Here is a 19,264-nt window from a genome sequence, read left to right on the forward strand (position 1 = left end):
GAGATAACAATTGGAAGTTTGAAATTTTGCATATAGACTTCTGCTCACTAGACATTTCAATGGCAAATCGTTTCAGTTACTCGGTGAGTATTTACACAAGAATGAGGAGTTAGAATTAGGAAGTAGACATATAATTGCATGAAAATAATGCATACATGATTACTCATGAAATTATAAAGGGAAATTATTTTGGCTCCAGGAAAGACAACAGATGGTTGGGAAATAATCATAAAACAGTAACTGCCAATGGGAGGAACATGTAAAGAAAACAAAAGCAAGAGTAGAATGGGATGACTAAGTTTGATTTAACTGGAGGGCTGTTAATTTCCATGAACAATTAGTATTAAGTTCTTGCAGTGATTGTTCTTAGTTAGATCTTTTCTATATTTTAAAACCCAACTTCTTATCTTGCCTAGTGACATTTGGATTTTAAATAGAAAGTAAATGGTAAGTGATAGAAAATGGAACTACCATATGTGCTTGCTCTGACAAAAAAGAAGATCGATACAATTTTTTTTCTTTTCCAACAAACACATATGTTCTTCCTTACTTTTTTTTTTTAAATTGAATTATGAATTTCTTAATGTGGGTGTCAGACCATCTGTCAAACAATGAAGTTTTCCTAAGTCTCAATAATGCACATAACACTTAAGATACTAATTCTTTTTATAAGCATGATGTAGTTTTCTGATCAGTTTTTTTATCATCAACACTTAATAAATGTATATAACTACAAATGCAAAGAATCAGGTAAACTGTACTTTAAAATAACACGTGACTTCATGCTAGCAGAAGTAGAAATTTGCAGCCTTGTGCTGCTAGTATACAACCCAGCATTTTTTAGCCTGTTTTCTGTGACAAATAAGAGGCTATGTTCTTTTCTTATTTAAATGGAGCTCTGTAGAGCCATTAACATAGAGTAACCAAGTTGCAAAGGCAGCATACGTTGTTGGGTTTACTCATTCTCATTAAGTTCCTAAAATATTAATAGAATGGTAACTCATATGACTAAAGCTTTTAGCTTATATTAATTATCCAAATATATACATGAATTTTGAGCTCAATCACACCCAACCTGAAAATTAGATGTATTATAAAAACTGGTAAAAATGCCAATTATTTTGTATGGATTTTTAAAATGTGTTTTGTCTGAGGTTTACTTCAAGTAGGTTTTTTTGGGTTTAGCAAAACAAATACTTCTGCTGTTTGCATAAAATTTAGAATTAATATTTAAAAAAATCTAAACAGAGTAGGAAGATATTCTGTTTTCAGTGTGAAACCATGGAGTTACCATTTAGATCCAATTCATATGTGAAAACTTTCATTTTGAAGTCAAAGCCTTTAACAAAAGTGTTTTGATTATCTCTGCTGACGCATAAACTACTCGTTCAATGTAAATTACTCCTGCGTACAGCTGTCAGGTGTTTACTGACACTTCCATGAAAGCCCAAAATATTTCAAGTCATACAAGTATCACCTCGAGGTTTAGGGAAAATGGTGTTCCTTAAGACAGCACATCAACAGCATGGAGGAGTGATAAACCACGGGAAGGAAGGATATACCACAGGAAGTTTTCTGACCTAAAATATAGTTTAACTATTAGCCAAATGCAAAGCTGGAGCACTCAGAATTGTTTTGCAGCTCCAGAGAGATTTATATATTTGTCTTCATGTTATCAAAAGTCACAACTGACTTTTTCCCTACATATTTTTTTGTATATCAGATTGTCCTTTATGCATTACTATTTCTGATTAGACCAGAGGTTAGAAAGCTTTTATTTTTGACAATATTAAACTTCACTGGATTAATCCCAGCTATCTGTAAAATCATGAAAGGAGAAAATAGCTGAGTTAGACACACCATCATGTTGCCATAGAAACAAGTGACTCTGTCTGGCCTTCTCATTCCGCTCATTTTGTACAGAAAATCTCCAAACTTTGAAAATGTTTCCTAGTACTATACTGTCATTTTGTGGAAGGAAACCTCATTTACATCTGGACTGACAGATACTGGCTTTTACCCCCTTTTTAGGATAGACAGCACAATGCGGCAGTGGGAGATAACGATCTGTGGGGGGAAAACACCCTCCAGTGATTTACAGAAATAAAAAGTAAAGAAAGACACACACATGCTAGAGTGGCACTACTGAAATAAAATGTTGCCATACAAGAATAAAAATGTATACTTTATAGAACACTCTCTTCCAGAGTGGGGAGAAGCAATGGAAATCTTTGCATGCCTCATCATATTCTATTTTTGGAATGCATGTCATCAAACTACTTAAGTTAATAGGACTTTTAACTATAAGGCTCAAATAGTACCTGCACACTAATATAAAAGTACACTTAAAAAGCACAGAGCTACCAGAACATGGTGTTTTGGGTTGGTTTTGTGTTTGGTTTTGGGTTGTTGTTGCTTTTTTTTTTTTTTTTTAATGGCTATATCTATTTGCAGTAGCAGATACTGTAGAATGGCTAGAAGGTTCTGCAAGAATTTATCGTTACTACCATAATATGCTTATGACCAACTAGATTTTTTAAAACTCTAAACCCAGAAATAATTATTAAAATTACACTCCTGCTGCCTTGTAAGCATTTGGCCATGAAAACTGAGGTTTTTTAAAGGCAACTCATTTTCACCATCACCACATAAGAAATACTCTCTGAGAAAGCATTTTTTTCGGTATAGGACTATGACAAGTGAGCTCACCCAAAAAATTGAGTGAGCAAATCTGAAAGATATTTAATTGACATGCTTGCATGTCTCCTACAGATAATACATTTTTCCTCTGATAACTGGCTTCTTTTTGCTTTTGTTGTATTTTCTATGAAATATTTTACTTCAAAGAAGTTAGTTTCTAAGTAAATAGGTTGGAATTTGACCATTTCTTCATTTTAGGTCTTCAAGATAATTTTTTTTACTTGTAATTAATGTAAGGAAAATATCACTTACTGTGGAATCGCTAAAGAATGAGCGTTTCACATTTACTTCTGTGTGATATAAATTCAAGTCCTCATTACTTCTTGCAAGAGTAATATTATTGGCCAATGATATAGTGTGCAAATGCCAATTTGTATGTGTTGCATTATTCCACTTCTTCCTGCAGTTTCACCAAAATATGTCACTTTTAAATATTACAAATTGTTTTGCATTCCAAAAGACTTCAGTCCAAAAATGTTTCCCCCATCAGTCTGAACTCTGCATTCTGATTTTGTTCTTGCTGCATTTCACTGGCTTCCACTATGGCTTTTTCAAAATTTTTGTTCATCTGTTTACCCTTTATGTGGCATTGCAAATAAGGTCAGTTTTTGAAGAAATAATGAGCTACCAGAACAAGTGATCACAGGAATACTGAGATCCCTCCACATTCATTAAACTTGGTCAGATGTGGACGAGTTTTTCAACTCGCTGATTATAAAGTCATTTTTCCAAAAGATGGCAATACAGGACCTTCATAGTTAAACAGCTATTATTCTAAAGATAAGTAAAATATTGTGTTTTCCTCTAACTTGGCATGAAAATTTCAATCCGAATACTTGTAACATGCAGTGAAATGAAATCAAGTGAAAACAAGTTATTGTAATCAGCATCCTACAAGGTGAACTATAATTGATATATAACGTTTCCCACATTTTGCACGTGTTAAAGAAATGAATCCATTGGTCAAATTCATTCAGGCAAGACAATGATTGAGCATGCTACTTAGCTCTGTTTGGGCAAATCCTGAAATCACTTTCTACTATTCTGTGCCAGCAATGAATTGTAACATGTATAATGATACTGCGCAGCATCCCATATGAGCACAGAGGGACACGTATATATGGGTGCTGAGATCGGAGGTGCACTTCTGAGGTGAATTTCCCATTGTGCTTTGTTCATATTCTGGAGCAATCCCGGAGTGCAGACCTGATTTCTTTCCAATTGATCTAGCCTGGAGCTTTTCCCCTGTGCTCCCACTGCCAGTGGGCAGCCACGCTCTATGCAGCCAGCGTGGCGGCCACCCAGAGCAATCGCCCATCCCCAAAATTTGTCACTTCCTCAGCACTGTCTCACTCTATAGGTCTGCTCCTGTTGCAGCATATTTCTGACAGATGTAGATAGCTTAGGTATAGCTATTAATTATGAAGGCTGTTCATGGTTATAAATACATACACTATAGGGACCGTAATGCTTTCACCACAGAATTAAAGTAGGGGTTTAAGTTTAGACAAGACATACCTCACACAAAACCTTTTTAAAATATTCCCAGAGCACCTATTTAAGGCAAAATATGGGCCATACAATATTACAACTTTCATTCTTATAAAAGCATATCTGTACTTGGAGAGAGACACTTAGGGATTTAAAAAATACTTTCAAGCATCTCGAAACTTAAATCAACTCATCTGTCAAGAGAAAAGCACATCATTAATTCCTCAGCAAACAACTCATATATCTTCTTTTAAGGTAACGCACATCCAGCGAGATGCCAAATACAACCACATTTCACTCATCCCACTTCATTAAGTAACCGATGTCATCTACCTGGACTTGCGCAGAGCACGTGATGCTGTCTCGCACAACATCCTTGTCTCTAAATGGGAGAGGTGCAGATTTGATGGGTGGACAGCTTGGTGGACTTTCTACAAGGGCATGTAGTGATAGGACAAGGGGGAATGGATTTAAGCTGAAAGGGGGCAGGTTTAGGTTAGATATAAGAAACCCTTCCCTGTGAGGGCGGTGAGGCGCTGGCCCAGGCTGCCCAGAGCAGCTGTGGCTGCCCCGTCCCTGGCAGTGCTCAGGGCCAGGCTGGGACGGGGCTGGGAGCAGTCTGGGCTGGTGGAAGGTGTCCCTGCCCATGGCACGGGGTTGGAATGAGATGGTCTTTAAGGTCCCTTCCAACCCAAACCATTCCATGATTCCTATGATTACAATGGCAAGTCACTGAGAATGAATTTGTAACTCTAACCGTTCATCAGTATATTCCCTGTTTCAATTCCTCATGCTTTAGTTTTTAGCAATTTTATATCCTTTTATCTTCAGTTCATGATGACTTGTTATCAATGAGACAGCCTTTTACAAATTTAGTTATTTCTTTGCTGGAAGTTTTATTTCCCTGGATGCAGCTGTTACTGATTGAAATCCTGTTGTTGTGAATTCAGTATCCTTCAGTTACGGTAATGTTGCTGTTCTAATGGCAATGACTAGTTCGGGTTTTATGGCGGACTTCCCAACCATGTGTTAGCCAAGTAATGCTCACACTACCATGGTCAAAGATCTGATGATACTGTAAGCAATTAGCTTACAGCTGCAGTTAATAACATAAGCTATTTTTCTCCCTAAGAATCTCTAAAATGGTCATTAAGGTTTGCTTCAGGCAACAATTTGACACTATCTTAGCATTATAGTTATTTAATTTTTGTTTTTAATCAGTTATTCTTTTTGAACTGTTTGTTCTCTCCACTTTACTGTGTGGAGAGAGACAGTACTCTCACAAATCACATTTACATGAAAGTCAAATGTAGGAAGTTCTCCCATAGGCTAAATGAATACTTACACGCCGTTGAAATTATTTGCACTGTAGCTCTGGAGTAAATCAACTAACATCGATGGCATGCATCAGTGGCAACGCGCACTGACAGAAGAATTTATCTGTAGTATAGATGTTAAGTGATCTTTTTAAAGAAAATGATCTAAAATGGAAGGAGTACTGAAGGTTGTGAATAAAGACACTGTCTCCGTGGAACCTTACAGTACTGTTTTGCTGCTTCTACAGTAGTACTGCTCTTAATTTTATAATGCATTCTATATAATGATACAACCAGTAACATATTCTGCAAAGGACCATACTATTCACAGTTCTGCTACCATATTAAAGGAAAGAAAATGTCTTTCACAAATCTACTGTGACATGAAAACATTATTGGTCGTCCAACTTGGAATGTGTTTTTTAGAAGACGACTAGGTACCTCTGCCTGCACCTTTCACACCCTAGCTCCCTAAACGCAGAGCCACCAAAAGTTCCACTGTGTCACAAACACTCTGAAGTCACTGGGTTGCACCCACAGTATAACAAATAGCTGCCTACATGACCTACATTATTTTCTTTTAATTAAAATAATGTCCCAGTGCTTCATATGTCTTCACCCTTCCTTCACCAAGTTTTAACAGCTGCTTGGCTTTATAGTACACTTTTGTCTTATAACACGGGAGTTAACTACACTCACTTTTCTCTATTAAAAGAAACTTAAAGGTTACACCATAAGGTGTTCAATGGGTTTATATGCAGCTATGGAAGGATATATAAACTTGTAAAGCAAGAAAATACCTGAACCTTACTTTCTTAACAGCATGGAGGAAAGGGAAGGTAAGTGCAGCATTCAGTTAGGAAAAAATATCTAACAAGTATGCAAGAAGAATAAGCACTATAAGGAATATAAGAAGTAGCAATAAATAATAGGCTTCCTTATTTCTATATAACCCTCTGCTGACTCTTAGTCATGCTAGGTTAAATTATACATGCACAATTTATTTTTCAAACCATTAGATGGAACGTTGTTTATAAGCAATTTGTATAATCAAATGTTAATGACATACAGCGGATAGATGATTAAAGAACTATGATATGAGATTTTCTTATCACTTTGGAGAAAACAACAAATAAAATTTAAACTATACCCATTACAGCTGGTTAATTGCAATTCAGTCTGTATTTAGCCATTCAGAATGACAGTTAAACCCAAATACAAGCATGCATGTTCAAACGTCTTTTTTTTCAAATCTCAGCTGGCTAGTATGAGGACTTGGCTAATTAAGCAATGGAATAATTTACTCATTTCTAATGTATATTTGTTATAAATTACATTCCAATACCAGTATCAACTATTTATGGGCAGTGTATTGCATGGCAGGACAGGAAATAATTTCAGCATTCTTAGTGGGACAGCAGAAGTGTTACATCAACTGAAAATGAGCAACTAACCTCAGAATTTACTCACCTAGACAACACACAAACCAAAACTTTGGAGACTACATAATATTTTAAAAGAGCTAAAGGTACAATTTCATATCCTATGAAATATTTTAAGTGGATGGATAGAAAATGGAATGACTGCAAAATTCAGCACCCCATCTTCCCTGCTGAAGCTGATTGAAGAAGATTAGTAGGTACTTTTCAATTAATTTTAGTTTGTATGCTATGAGGAGTTTGGTGTGGTACTTGAGAATAATTCTATGAACCCTTAATAAGATGCTTTAGGAAGACTAATTCACAGAATTAACTTACAGGCATTGTCAGATCTCTAGTCCCTAGGGCTCTGGGCATTTCATTATTTTTTATCTAAAGCCTCTCTGTTATCAAAGCTGAAAGGTGCATTGATTTGCATCTTCCCCTCTCAATGCTGATTAATATAGAATTAGTGGGGAACAGCGTTTGGCACTGCCATGGGGATTCTGAGTTAGATGTAGCAAGCGTCTGGCTCCAGAGGAAGACAGAAAGAGGATTTCTGTAGGGCTGGGTGCATCCATGTGTCTGTGCGGACCCAGGGGGTGGCAGCAAGTTAATGAGACGTGCTCACCTTCTCCCGCTGGCACCCAGCACCCCTGGGGTAACGGCTGTGCAAACAGGTGGGTTAACTTCCTAACCACATGGCTAAACGGACCACATTTGAGTTCTGTGGACTTCCTAACCAGTTAAACACCATCGGCTCCAAACAATTCATGTACTTCCTGGCCCTACGGAAAGGGAAGCACTCCCTACAGAAAGTGACAGCATTTCTGTAGGAAGGTCATTTAAGGTGCAACTATAGCATATAGGCAGCTAAGGTGATTTTATTTTGGTGCATCCAAGCAGCAGCTGATGCAAGGCTTGGCAGCTAAGGTGTTGGTTGAGTCTGTGCCAGGGACCCTGAGCACTGTTGGGGGCTAACCTTGTCTGAGGGTGCACAACTGCACCTTCTCTGCTCTTCGTGTGCCAGCTGGCTCAGCCCTGTGCTGCTGTCACACGTCATTTCAGCACATACCAACGCTATCTGAAATGTCTTTAAAAAAATGTAACTGGCATAAACTGCTTCGTTATTTTATCATTATTTATAACAATTAACAACAGTGAACCCTCTCAAAATTAAAACATGATTACAAGGGAATAAACAAGTTGTTGACACTAGCTTGGGTTTACCAAAATCAGAGGCAACAAGTAAACAGGGAGAAACAAAAATATTTTTTTGGTTCATTTTTCTCCAGTAAGATCACAAATCAAGGCTATGGAACTACTCTGTACATCTGCTTCTTTTTCCTCCATCAGTCTCCGCATTAAGCTCTCCAAAACAAGTTGCTCCAAATGTAGGTAAGCACAACAAGGTACCGATTTTGAATACAGCCTATAAATATTTTTAATATAGGTTTTATTAAAGGAAAAATGCCAGCTTTAGTTGTGGCACATGCGAACGTACGTTTTATCCACATAGGCAGTTTAGAAAGAAGTAGCTAATTCACACAGATGAATAGGTAAATTAATTTCTCAATTCTCCAAATAGGTATGTATAAAGATCAATTACATAAATCCTGAAAAAGATTACTTCTGAAAGATTTTCAGAAAAGCTTAAAAAGATTCCTCAAATAATATAATTATTTTATAAGACAATACAAAAGGAAATGTCTACTTGAAATCTTCATTCTAAAAAACTACTCCATTTATCATTAATGTAATGAGAATCTATGTAATTCTGTCCTATTTCCAGCACATAAAAATTAAGCAAGTAATGGAAAATCAATTTCAACTAAATCTACGGAAATTATAATTTATGTTAAAAGTGCATTTTTGGATGAACAGAAACATTGTTTCTTAAATTGAATTCAGTAAATATCCATAAAAAAAAGAAAGCTAAGTGTATTCAAAAATTACTTAATTCATGCATTCGATTATAATGTGAAGATTTTTTTTTAAAAAAGGCTAAAAACATGGAAATAGAACAAAATATTATTGTTAGCCAAGAACAGTCTCTCTTTCAGGGCAGCCAGGGAACTGAAAAGCTATCATCATTGCATAAGTGCCACAAAAATAAAGATACAGTGATTTCTAATTAATGAGAACATAAAACTGAACATACCAACATACCCCTTCCCCATCTTAGAAAGCCGGCTAACTCACTGTTTACCAAACATTTTAGAGATTAATGTCCTTCGGAGAACTCTTCTGTCTCTCACCACTTTTCTAAAGCCATTGCTTGCTTTCTCTGGCTAATAAATATTTAATTATTCCATGCAAAATAGCAAGGCTTGAGCTAGAAGAACATGATATGTGATAGTAAAAGCTCCCACTGCGTAGGTGGCTGGTTTGAATTTTACAGAGGTATGTGTTACCATTCAAATCTCATCAGGAAGGAAAGAGAACTAAACCCAGACCTTCCAAATACCAGGACAGTCATCTCCACATTGGGGGATTCCCTTTATTTGGCTGACCATATGGGTGTGCATTTGAGTGAAAAGTTGCTTGAAGGTCAGGCCCTCACTGATCAAACAGCAGGGCAAAAACTACATTATGGAAGTTAATATGGTTTGGTTGTGATCTGTTACCTTGTGAAAATGTAGTGAGCTTTGGGAATACTCAAAGCTGATTGTATTTTTATGCATTTAGTAATATATTAATAGCTATTTCAGTATGCAAAAAGTTCAGGAACTGGAAGTTTGAGAATTAGGTATTTACAGCAAATGATCGTCTAAATGTCTTCCAGTGTCTTTTTGTAAATTAGCCTCTCTTTGTGAAGCTCACAAAAGTTGCAACATGTGAGAAGATCAACAGAGAGGTTCAGCAAGACATCACGTTTACGTGGGTAATGTTTATGTAGGTAATGTTTATGTTTCAGCTTTCTGCCATCTGATGGAACCAATTAGATAATATCAGTAACATTAATGTAGTCACAAATTGTTATTAAAGCTGTTTTCCCTGCTGAAGACTTCTTTTAAGTATGCAACTGTATACATAACCTTGGGTAGTTTTACAGAAGGATATTTATCAGTGAGACACCATCACATTAAGGCTGTGTGAATTGTAGAGAGTAGAATATCAAACTCAATAGACATCTTTAACAATAAAGCATAAGATGAGGAGCGGGAGTTATTTTATTACATTTCAGAAGACACTAAGGAGTTCAATTTCTGACTTAAGTGGTTCTCCATCTAAAAAGTAATCATTCAATGACCTAAATATGGAGGCTACTTTACGGAAGAGAAGTGTTGTGGGCACAAGAATAGCAGAAGATTACAGTAAAGTAAAAAAGGCAAACAGTAAAAAATTTAAGTAAAATAGATGTAAAACCAGGAAACAAACACTGAAACCCCAAACAGATGAAATTCTCTGTGGCTTGGCTTTCAATTTCCAAATGCTGTAATGAAGACTCATTGATCACAGCAAATTCACTGCAGGATAAAAACATACAAAAAACATTTTTTTGCACAAATTGTGGTAAAATAATTCTGGAAGAAAGCAAAGATTGAAGGAGCTTTCACTGAAGAATAAAGGAAGGAAAATGCAGAAGGTGGTCAGCATTTTTTTCTCCAGGTAGTATGATCCATCAACTTAAACATATTTTGGAGCCAGAGCATTTTTGCGCTTCCCATCACCTTGCTATAGAATACTCTTTGATTTCTGGAACAGTTTACGTTGTTGTCCAGATTAGTCATACTGTCTATATCAATGCTGAAAACCCTACCTGGGAATTTCCTGTCGCATTTTCCCATGCCCACCTTGCAAGCCAGGAAAAACAGCCCTAATATCTTTGTAGGCAGAAAGCGTATCAAAGGTATGTAAAACTTGAAATGGAAGAGGGTTGATGGGAAAATTTGTAGGGGATGATGAGGCAACCATACTAACTGACAAACTGTTAGGAATAAACAGTTCTACCCATCTGAAGTGTAAAGGAATAGGCCTCCTCTTCTGCTAAGCTTCACTTCGGAGTGCTTACTGGAGTGTTTTCAGGTAATCTCCAAATAAATGGGGAAGTGCTGCTTAAATGGACAAGAAAAAGAGTAAGCTCTGCACACAGGCAGGAGGCACAGAAAAACCACAGGACCATGACTACACACACAAACAACACAGAGAGATGAAATGGAAACAGGAGAGACATCAGGAAGGAGTGGCTCATTTTCCAAACGTCAGATAGTACAGAATTCTAATAAAGAAAAATGCCTCTCATTTTGATGTGCATTGGTTGCAACTAAGAATGGACTGAGGAGGTTAAAAGGTTGGAAAGCAGTGGTGGTTTTGCATAAAAGTAAACATAAATGAGAGAGAAGTATGAAAAGTAATGCTTGTGTCAGGTACTCTCCCTGTTACTTTCCTGGATAAAATAATCTTGAATTTTTGCATTGAAATATATTGTTGATTTACTAAATCTAAAATAATGAAGCAAACTGAAAAATTTAATAATTAGAAAGCATATGATGTGCTTTAGTAATAATTGTAATCCTACTGCTGGAGACCCTTATCCATTCTTTCCCCTAGCTAGGGCTGTAGACTGAAACTCTGGCAGGAAAGGAATAGGAAATAGACAGTTATTTTATGCAGGGAAGTGAGTTCTTCTTGCCAGTTTTTTAGAATCTGAAAGTTTTTAGGATGGAAAGCTAAAGCTACTTTTTCAATTAATTTATTATTTTTTTCATATCAATATTGCCTTTTTATGTATTGGGAAAATCCAGAATGAATACATGGCAATACTTGGAAAGACACGCTATCTGTACTTATTTATACATTTTATGTACATATTTAATAATTTATAAGTTCTGAATGTTTAATAACGGAATACAGGACACACTGGAGAATAATTTCCATCCTATGTCTCATCTGTGTTTGTATTTATCAGTCTTAGGCTATATGGACATGTAAGTTCCTATTAGACAGTGTTGCCTAGGACTAAATGCTTTCTGGGTTTACAGGAACTACAAAAAAGTGATCAGACACAAGAATTACCATTCATATACTTCTCCTTTGCCTGTATTAAGAAAGGCCCATATATTTATACTGGACATATTTTTGAAATATCAGAAACTACCCAGAGAAATGTCTATTAACATGTGACTCCTGCCTAACTATCCATTTTTAATTCCACTCTTTTTTGAGAGCTGAGAACTATATGGTGAAACAATATTCCTTGTTCTGATATGGAATCTTGGTTTGGAGGTCCTGCTGTTTGGGAAAATCAGACATAAGCCTGAAGAATCTGCTTTATCCTACTCCCCAACCATCATGACAAACATGCTGTTATATAGAAGAAAGATGCACGTATGATAACGCCTTTCCCTGATGGTGAGGGATCTGATCGGACATAGTGACCATAAAAAACCAGGCAGCTGTATAAACACCAAGTGCCCTGACAACACTACGAGGCTTGGATTTCACCGTGTTAACAAGAATCCAGCTCATGCCAAGATATGGAATTGACAGTTTTTTCTGTTCCTGACAGCTGGCTCTCCCCCACGCCTCCCCAAAGGGTCCCAATTTTCTTCTTGTAACTGGCTCTGTAACTCGCAATATAGAGTGGGAATAATTGGTCAGGATTTGTGCTTATTTTCTTTTGGTGGATTATCCTGAGAAGCTCTGGTTTAGATAAAAGTGCTTGCTGAATGAAAAAGGTGGGTGTCACAATAGAGATGTATGGATTTGAAACAAAGGCATAATGCATACAGAAAAAAAAGAAAGGAAAAAACAAAAGCCGAACAAAAAATGTATATTTGGGGGAAGGGAATTCAAGGCAAGAGTTTTAAAGGTATTAGCTCATGTGGAATTTGATGCATACTATCTTTAAACGTCTTGCCTTCTTTATCCTCAGATTTTTCTGTCATGGCTTGACTATTTTACAGGTGCTGGATATGCAGATTTGGATACCAGCTGTACTATCTGTATGTGCTGTATTTTATCGTCCATACTGCCAAAGGCCAATGATTTGCAGCCGAGTATGAAAGTAAAATTTGATTCTGCCTGAAACACAGCTGAGAGGAAGGGAGCAATGAGCTGTGCTCTTGTTTATACAAGTAAGATAAGAAAAACTACTTTCATTTGACAGAATACCATATCTGTTCAGATACCATTACGTTCAAGGAAGAATGCATTCCCTGTGAGTACTTTAAAGTCAGAACTGCAGACACACAACTTGGTAAGACAAACATAAGCAACAGCAAAACGTTTTATTACCTGGTCTGGCACTCCTTTGCAGGCACCCCTTCTCAAGCTACCAATATTGCTTTCTCAGTTGGCCAACCATAAAACTAGTTCACAAAGATCACCCAAAACTGTCTCCTGCATGCAACAACTCAGGAGAGTTTTTTTGTGTGCTGATGCCCTGGATAAGAAACTGAATGGAGGATAATGAAGATGACTAAAAGGAAGAAAAAAAACCCCAACCCAAAACCCCAACAGCACAAACCCCCCAAAAGAAGTTGACAAAGAGCAGGTACATATAGGAACTGAGGAGAGGAATGATGCGAATGATGAAAAGCAAAGAGTGAAGTGTGGCAGGATATACCTTCCACAGCATTATATTGTACTGGGAGATGACAAGTTTATTAGCCTTCATTGTAATTAACAGGAAGCATTTCAGAAAATTATTCAGTGTCATTGCACCCTTCCACGCTTAGGGCTGGCAATTCGTCTCGGTCCCTTCTGTAACTTCTTGTGTTTGAACTCATGTCTGAAGCCAAAGAACTTTCCCTGGGGAGGCACTTTGTACCCACTGGATCTGCACTGAGAAGTCTCTATTTTCTTCTCCCTGAGCAGAAGAGAAGCTCCCGGTTATATTTCCCTTCTTACCTCTGGTGTCATGAACCAAAGGCTTTCAGCATCACCGCCAGATTTAGACACTTCGTGCCCTCAGCCTATACAGTGCTTGAGACATTACTTAATGAGGTACGACTGGCCTCAGGAGTCACAGCCTCATTGACCAGCATCGACAGAGTAGAAGAAAAGCCATTTAACTCCGTGATGAATCTGTGAGAGGTGCCCAGCCAAGACCACCCTCCCACGTGTTATGACAGGTGAGCAGAGTGGCAATGCAAGGACTCCCCAGCTGCTCAAGATGTGGGTAAGAATGAGCGGCTTGCCTCGCTACAGCCTCTGTAAGGAGAGGAGATGCCGCAGTCTCCCTTGCTGTTTTGGAAAGATGGGAGACGACCCAGCAGCCCCAGGGTGGGCACGGTGCCCATCCTGGCTGGCTGGTGATTACCTGGAGTGGGCAGCGGGGCTGATGCCCAGCGCTGTGCTGAGCCTCAGCAGCTGCTCCCATCTGGTTTCTTTTCTCCCAGGTTTCCCCTAAAAGGTACAGGTTTCCCTTAAAGGGAAGCTGATGCCTGCAATGAGCAAGATGCAAACCCGTAAGTCTCCCCTCCATGGTGGTGTCTGCCACCACCTCTGTGAACGTCCCTGCACTCCAGCCCCATGAGCCACGGGTCATTACTCTCAGGTACCTCGTTCCCCTGGGCTGGCAGCCTGGTGTCCGTGGGGTCTCATCCTGCATTCTCCACACCAGCAGGTACACAGATCAATACCCTTACAGCCCCCTCACAAGTTTTGGAGGTAGCTGTTCTTCTCCTCCTGCTGATTTTAAGTGCAGTTGCTGTAACTTGGATAGGGTTAGCAGTAAAAATCACTGTATGGAGTTGGGAGGTAATCTCTGAAGTGCGAGCAGGCTGCATTTGCCGACTTGTGACACTTCAGGTCTCTGTAAATTGCTTGACTAGTATTATGCCATTGCTGTAAAACACATTCAGGAAGGTTTTTTTAGCTGTGCTTATCACAACACATTGTAATGCCACTTTGGCACCACTATCACACCATATTATATGTCAGATATCTAAGTTACGCAAAAGAAGGTTATTCATGACTTCTAGTCAATTCTTGATTGCTGTGTTATGCATAATAAGAGACCAAATGTTTATCCTGAAGGAGTCATACAATACTTGCACAACTCTCATCTAAATTCCAGGAAGGACCATCCATAGCAGCAAATGGGAAATTAACACCAGAAGTTAATGGCTATTGAAAACTGTGTCTCCTTTGGAAGCTTAGATCATATTTTTAAATGGAATCAAAAGGAAGAGCATCATGGCAAAATATGATAAAAAATTATTTAAAAAGCCAAAATGCTAATGCTACTTGTAAAGTGAAGTAACGTTTTTTAGGGAACTCTTGCACAACATTTAAAAACACAAATCGTAAGATTTAATCCTTTTGATGTTGCTGAAAGGTGAGAATTGCCATATAGGAAAGGTAAGAACTGACTGGAAGAACACCTGGAGGATATTGCAGAAGTATTTGCTGGCACGTCTGTGAAGGATTATGCCTAAAAAATATGTGAAATTGTTCACTCAACTTTTTTTGTGGAGTTTCTCAGTGCTATGTTAAACTAGCTAGTATGACCAGGGGCAACATACTTTAATTAGCTTTGATTTTTGTTATATAATACATTCAGTTTATTTGAAAGATGACTGATTAAGACTCTGGAGCAGGAGATCCTCTCTCCATCTTTCTGTGAACAAAGTACAAACCTTCTCTCCTGTCAATACCTAAACGTTCCAAGCACCCAGAGCAGTCAATTCCTAGTAGTTTTGTTCTCTTTGCTATAGAAACATCATACATAAATGTTTTTTTAGGAAAGTAACCAAAGTTGGAATGAAAAAATAAATGGTTTGTTTCAGTCAGAGACCTCCCCATTATTAGAACAAAGAAGTGGACAAACGTTTCCATTTTAAAGTGTTAATTTGCAGTGAATGTAAGAAGGCAGCAAGGAAAAAATGCTCTCCACAGCCACTACATGCCAAACACTACCAAATCCAAATACTGAAAACTTCAGGAGAATAAGGCCATAAATAAAGAATGCCATTACTGTCACCTTGACTGACCACTTGCATAACACCAGCCAAAAAAAGCCTAAGCCACAGTTCCTGTGCACAGCCTACAACTCTGCCTTGGGGTTAAAATATATTGAAGTGATGGAAAATCCATCTTATGTTCAGATAAGCTGCTCTGAAGGTTAGTCACACTGTTAAAAGCCTTTTCCCATACCTTTAGTGAGAATTTCCTTGTCACTAATTTCCTTAGCTTCCATGCCACGAAGGATTTCATAGGTGTTTTTTTTTTTCTAGATTAAAGAGGGATCAGCTATCAGAAATCTTTTCACTATTTAAGCTGTGCTCACCTCCTAACCTTTTTTTTTTTTTTTTTCCAGGGGGGAGGGGATAAACTGAATAGCTTAAGTCCTAAGCTGCTTAAGAGTTTCTAAGCCTCTTACGGTAGGGGATGTTTTCTGAAAACTGAACTCTTTTGCAGCTTTTTTCTGACTAAACCTCCAAATTTTCACATACTTTCTGACATACAGATGACAAAAACAGACACCATGTTCCCCTAGCTGCTTCCCTGATAGTTTTACAGAGGAAGCAACTACCTGGTGCCTAAAATCTTGCAGGAAACTAATTGCCAGTTAATGGGATGACCCCTTATACTAGGTTCTCATCTCTGCTCACTTCTTGTAAGTCTGTCATTTGGGCTTGGACACTCAGTATGAACTTTGGGCCAAGCACAGCTAAGTTATGCAGGAACCACACCCCAACACCCTCCCACCCCCTTCAAAAGGCAACCAGTATATTTAAAGAGTATCCTGAAAGAAAGTTTTGTCCTTTTTCTGCTGAATGCCAGAGAACCCAGAGTTAGGGCCCTGGGATGCTAGTTTGATGTCTCACTCGGTAAAACAACCGTGGTTATACTACCATCAGGATCATGATGCTATCACAGAGTGTTTCAAATAAATATTTTAAAGAATTAGTCTTTTAAGAGTTTTTTGTTGGTGGATTGAGGATTTGCTGTATTGATACAGTGTGTTGTTATGGTGTGTGACACAGGATATAAAAAATACTACATATAGAATAGTACAACACGTATTTGAGCAAGCACTGAATAAACATCACTGTTCAATGAAGGCACAAACTCCATGGGATAATCCTTCCCTTGTAACAGTTAGTGAACCAAAGCAGGTAAAAAATGAAGAGGTGCTAAAGTGGAAAGAAAGAGAGAACCAGTTGTTGTTGGGTGGGGAACCACAAAAAAGAAGATGAAAAAGTCATCTACTGAAATATTTTTAGATTATATCTTTACAAGAGTGAATGTTTATATGAGACTAGTTTAGAGCAGTCTATTAGCAAACCCTCCACACAAGGCTACTAAGACATACTGTTCCCTACTTACTTACACATTCAGAGGTTGCCAGGCAGGCCACTGTGCTTTTGCCTTGATGACTGTTAAAACCTCATCGCTCTGTGGAAAGAGACAAAACAAGAAAGTGATTGGGACAATTTTACAGTGAGACTGATATGATTTATAGCAAAAAAGTAAGAGGCACTAGACCAAACTATGCCTCAAAATTCTGACTATGAGAAATATGCTTTGTCCCTTTTATCTGGGCACCTTGTGTCCTCAGCTGCACAGGGTTCATCAAGAAGCCTCTATGAATGCAGGAGGCAAAAGCAGCGAGCAAAGGCAGCCAGACATTAGGCACTGTTGCTTTGTCTTCTGCAGGAACTGAAGTGAGCTTAAAACACCAACAGCAGTTCGCAGACCATGGTGTTTTTGCATCATGAGCTGAAAGGAAAGCTTTCAGAGTGGTGCTGTGATGGCCTGTATAAATAAGGAGGACTTTTGCATCGGGGAAATATCCCAAAACAACATGAACAAACTGAGTTTGTTCTGGTAACACTATCACAGAAAGATAACTGTGCTTTATCCTGGGCTGTTAGTCCATACATAGTAGTTTATTGGCAAAAAGTGTATCTTGGGCTGTCAATTTTGTGACTGTCTGACAATCCTTGTGGTCAGAGGAATATACCAGGTTAAAAAATGCAAGGACAGAAAAATTGCTCTTAATATGCTACAGATCTATGGGTCAAGAGGCAGACCGAAACTAGAGGCTGCTGCTCTATGCAATCTAACACACCCTGAGAGCATGTGTAATATATTATTTATTATCCTTATATATGTAAGGATGCAAAGAGTCCATGGTGGATGCACTGCAATCTCCTCCAGGTAGAGCCATTGATAGCACTTTCTCTTTGCTCTCCTTTTACACACCTGAAAATGATAGGGTGAAACATAGCAGTCACCTGTGGAAGCCCACAGTGTGGCAAAGCATTGTACAGTGATTATTTCCTAAAGTCTGTAGGAATTCCTGCATCAGCACTTTTGAACTTTATGTTGGTACAATAAACCCAGGACAAAGGCAGGAGACTGTTAACAAGGCTCTGAAGACCAAAAGACGTCTATCACAGTTTTTTTTAGAAGCATTTTCCCCATCTCCCTTAGGAATCCACCCCAGTAATTCACCTAGAGGAACACAAAGTCCACAACTCACATGATTTCTACAGTCTTTTAAAATATTTCCCAATTAGACTAAGAAACCCACCTCATACATTACCAGTAATTGGCACTTCCAACAGAGCTGACCTTTCAGTTTAGTGATAATAGTGCCATTTCCTGCTTGATGGCAACAGCTCTGATACCCCAGACTAGCTCTAGACCATACAGAGCCCAGTTTAAAGAAAACAACTTTCACTGGTTTTTTTTCTACCACTCTTAATATTTTCTGACTCCCTCTTTTTACCAAAGCAAGGTCATTACAGAGCTGATGGGCCCTCTCTGTAACACAGGAGGAATACGTATGTGACATGACCTCTCCCTCAACCTGAGTGGATGGATAAGCCATTTCTTGAAAATCCTTTTTATAAATACAGATACTTGGCCAAAGCCTGTAATACATAAAATGCCCTGAGCTAAGATAGCTGAAAGTCTGACTCTATAAAGGCAAGTAAGTATGAAAGGATTTAATCAAAATCCCATACTACTAATATAGTTGGAATAAAGAGAATGTGATGATGAAAGGGAGCAATCAAACAGCACGCAGCAGAGCTATGCCAGCAGGTGGGTGCACCGGGGCAGGCCTTGGGAGCGCAGCCACCGGCACAACCCTCTCCCAGCCTCCCTGCTGGGCTGAGGAACCCAGCGGAGAGACACTCCATGCAGGAGCGATGCATCACTGCCAGGGTCACCTACAGCAACCACCTTCTTACCTCCATGCCTTCTAAAGAGGAAGAGACAGCTTTCCCCTCAAAGTGATTTAAAAGGAAACAGACTAAATGAATGAAGTTAGAAAGTCTGAAGCTAAAAGACATTACTTGTCTTTCTCTATCAGTGAAATTTGCCTTATTTTTTAATTTTCCTTGTTTCAAAATCCTAAGACTTTCCAGCCAGGCA

The 19,264-nt window shown here is 38.3% G+C and overlaps 1 protein-coding gene across 1 annotated transcript in view; it reads right to left on the reverse strand.

The window, feature by feature from the left end:
* Nucleotides 1-19,264, reverse strand: part of SPON1 (spondin 1) — a 199,301-nt gene that overhangs the window by 17,815 nt on the left and 162,222 nt on the right. Inside the window, exon 7 of the mRNA XM_005231472.3 lies at nucleotides 17,211-17,275. Within this exon, the coding sequence (XP_005231529.1) occupies nucleotides 17,211-17,275 (65 nt within the window). The remainder of the gene's footprint in view (nucleotides 1-17,210; nucleotides 17,276-19,264) is intronic.

The sequence above is a fragment of the Falco peregrinus genome, chromosome 9, assembly GCF_023634155.1.
Source record: "Falco peregrinus isolate bFalPer1 chromosome 9, bFalPer1.pri, whole genome shotgun sequence".
In the NCBI taxonomy this organism is placed as follows: domain Eukaryota; kingdom Metazoa; phylum Chordata; class Aves; order Falconiformes; family Falconidae; genus Falco; species Falco peregrinus.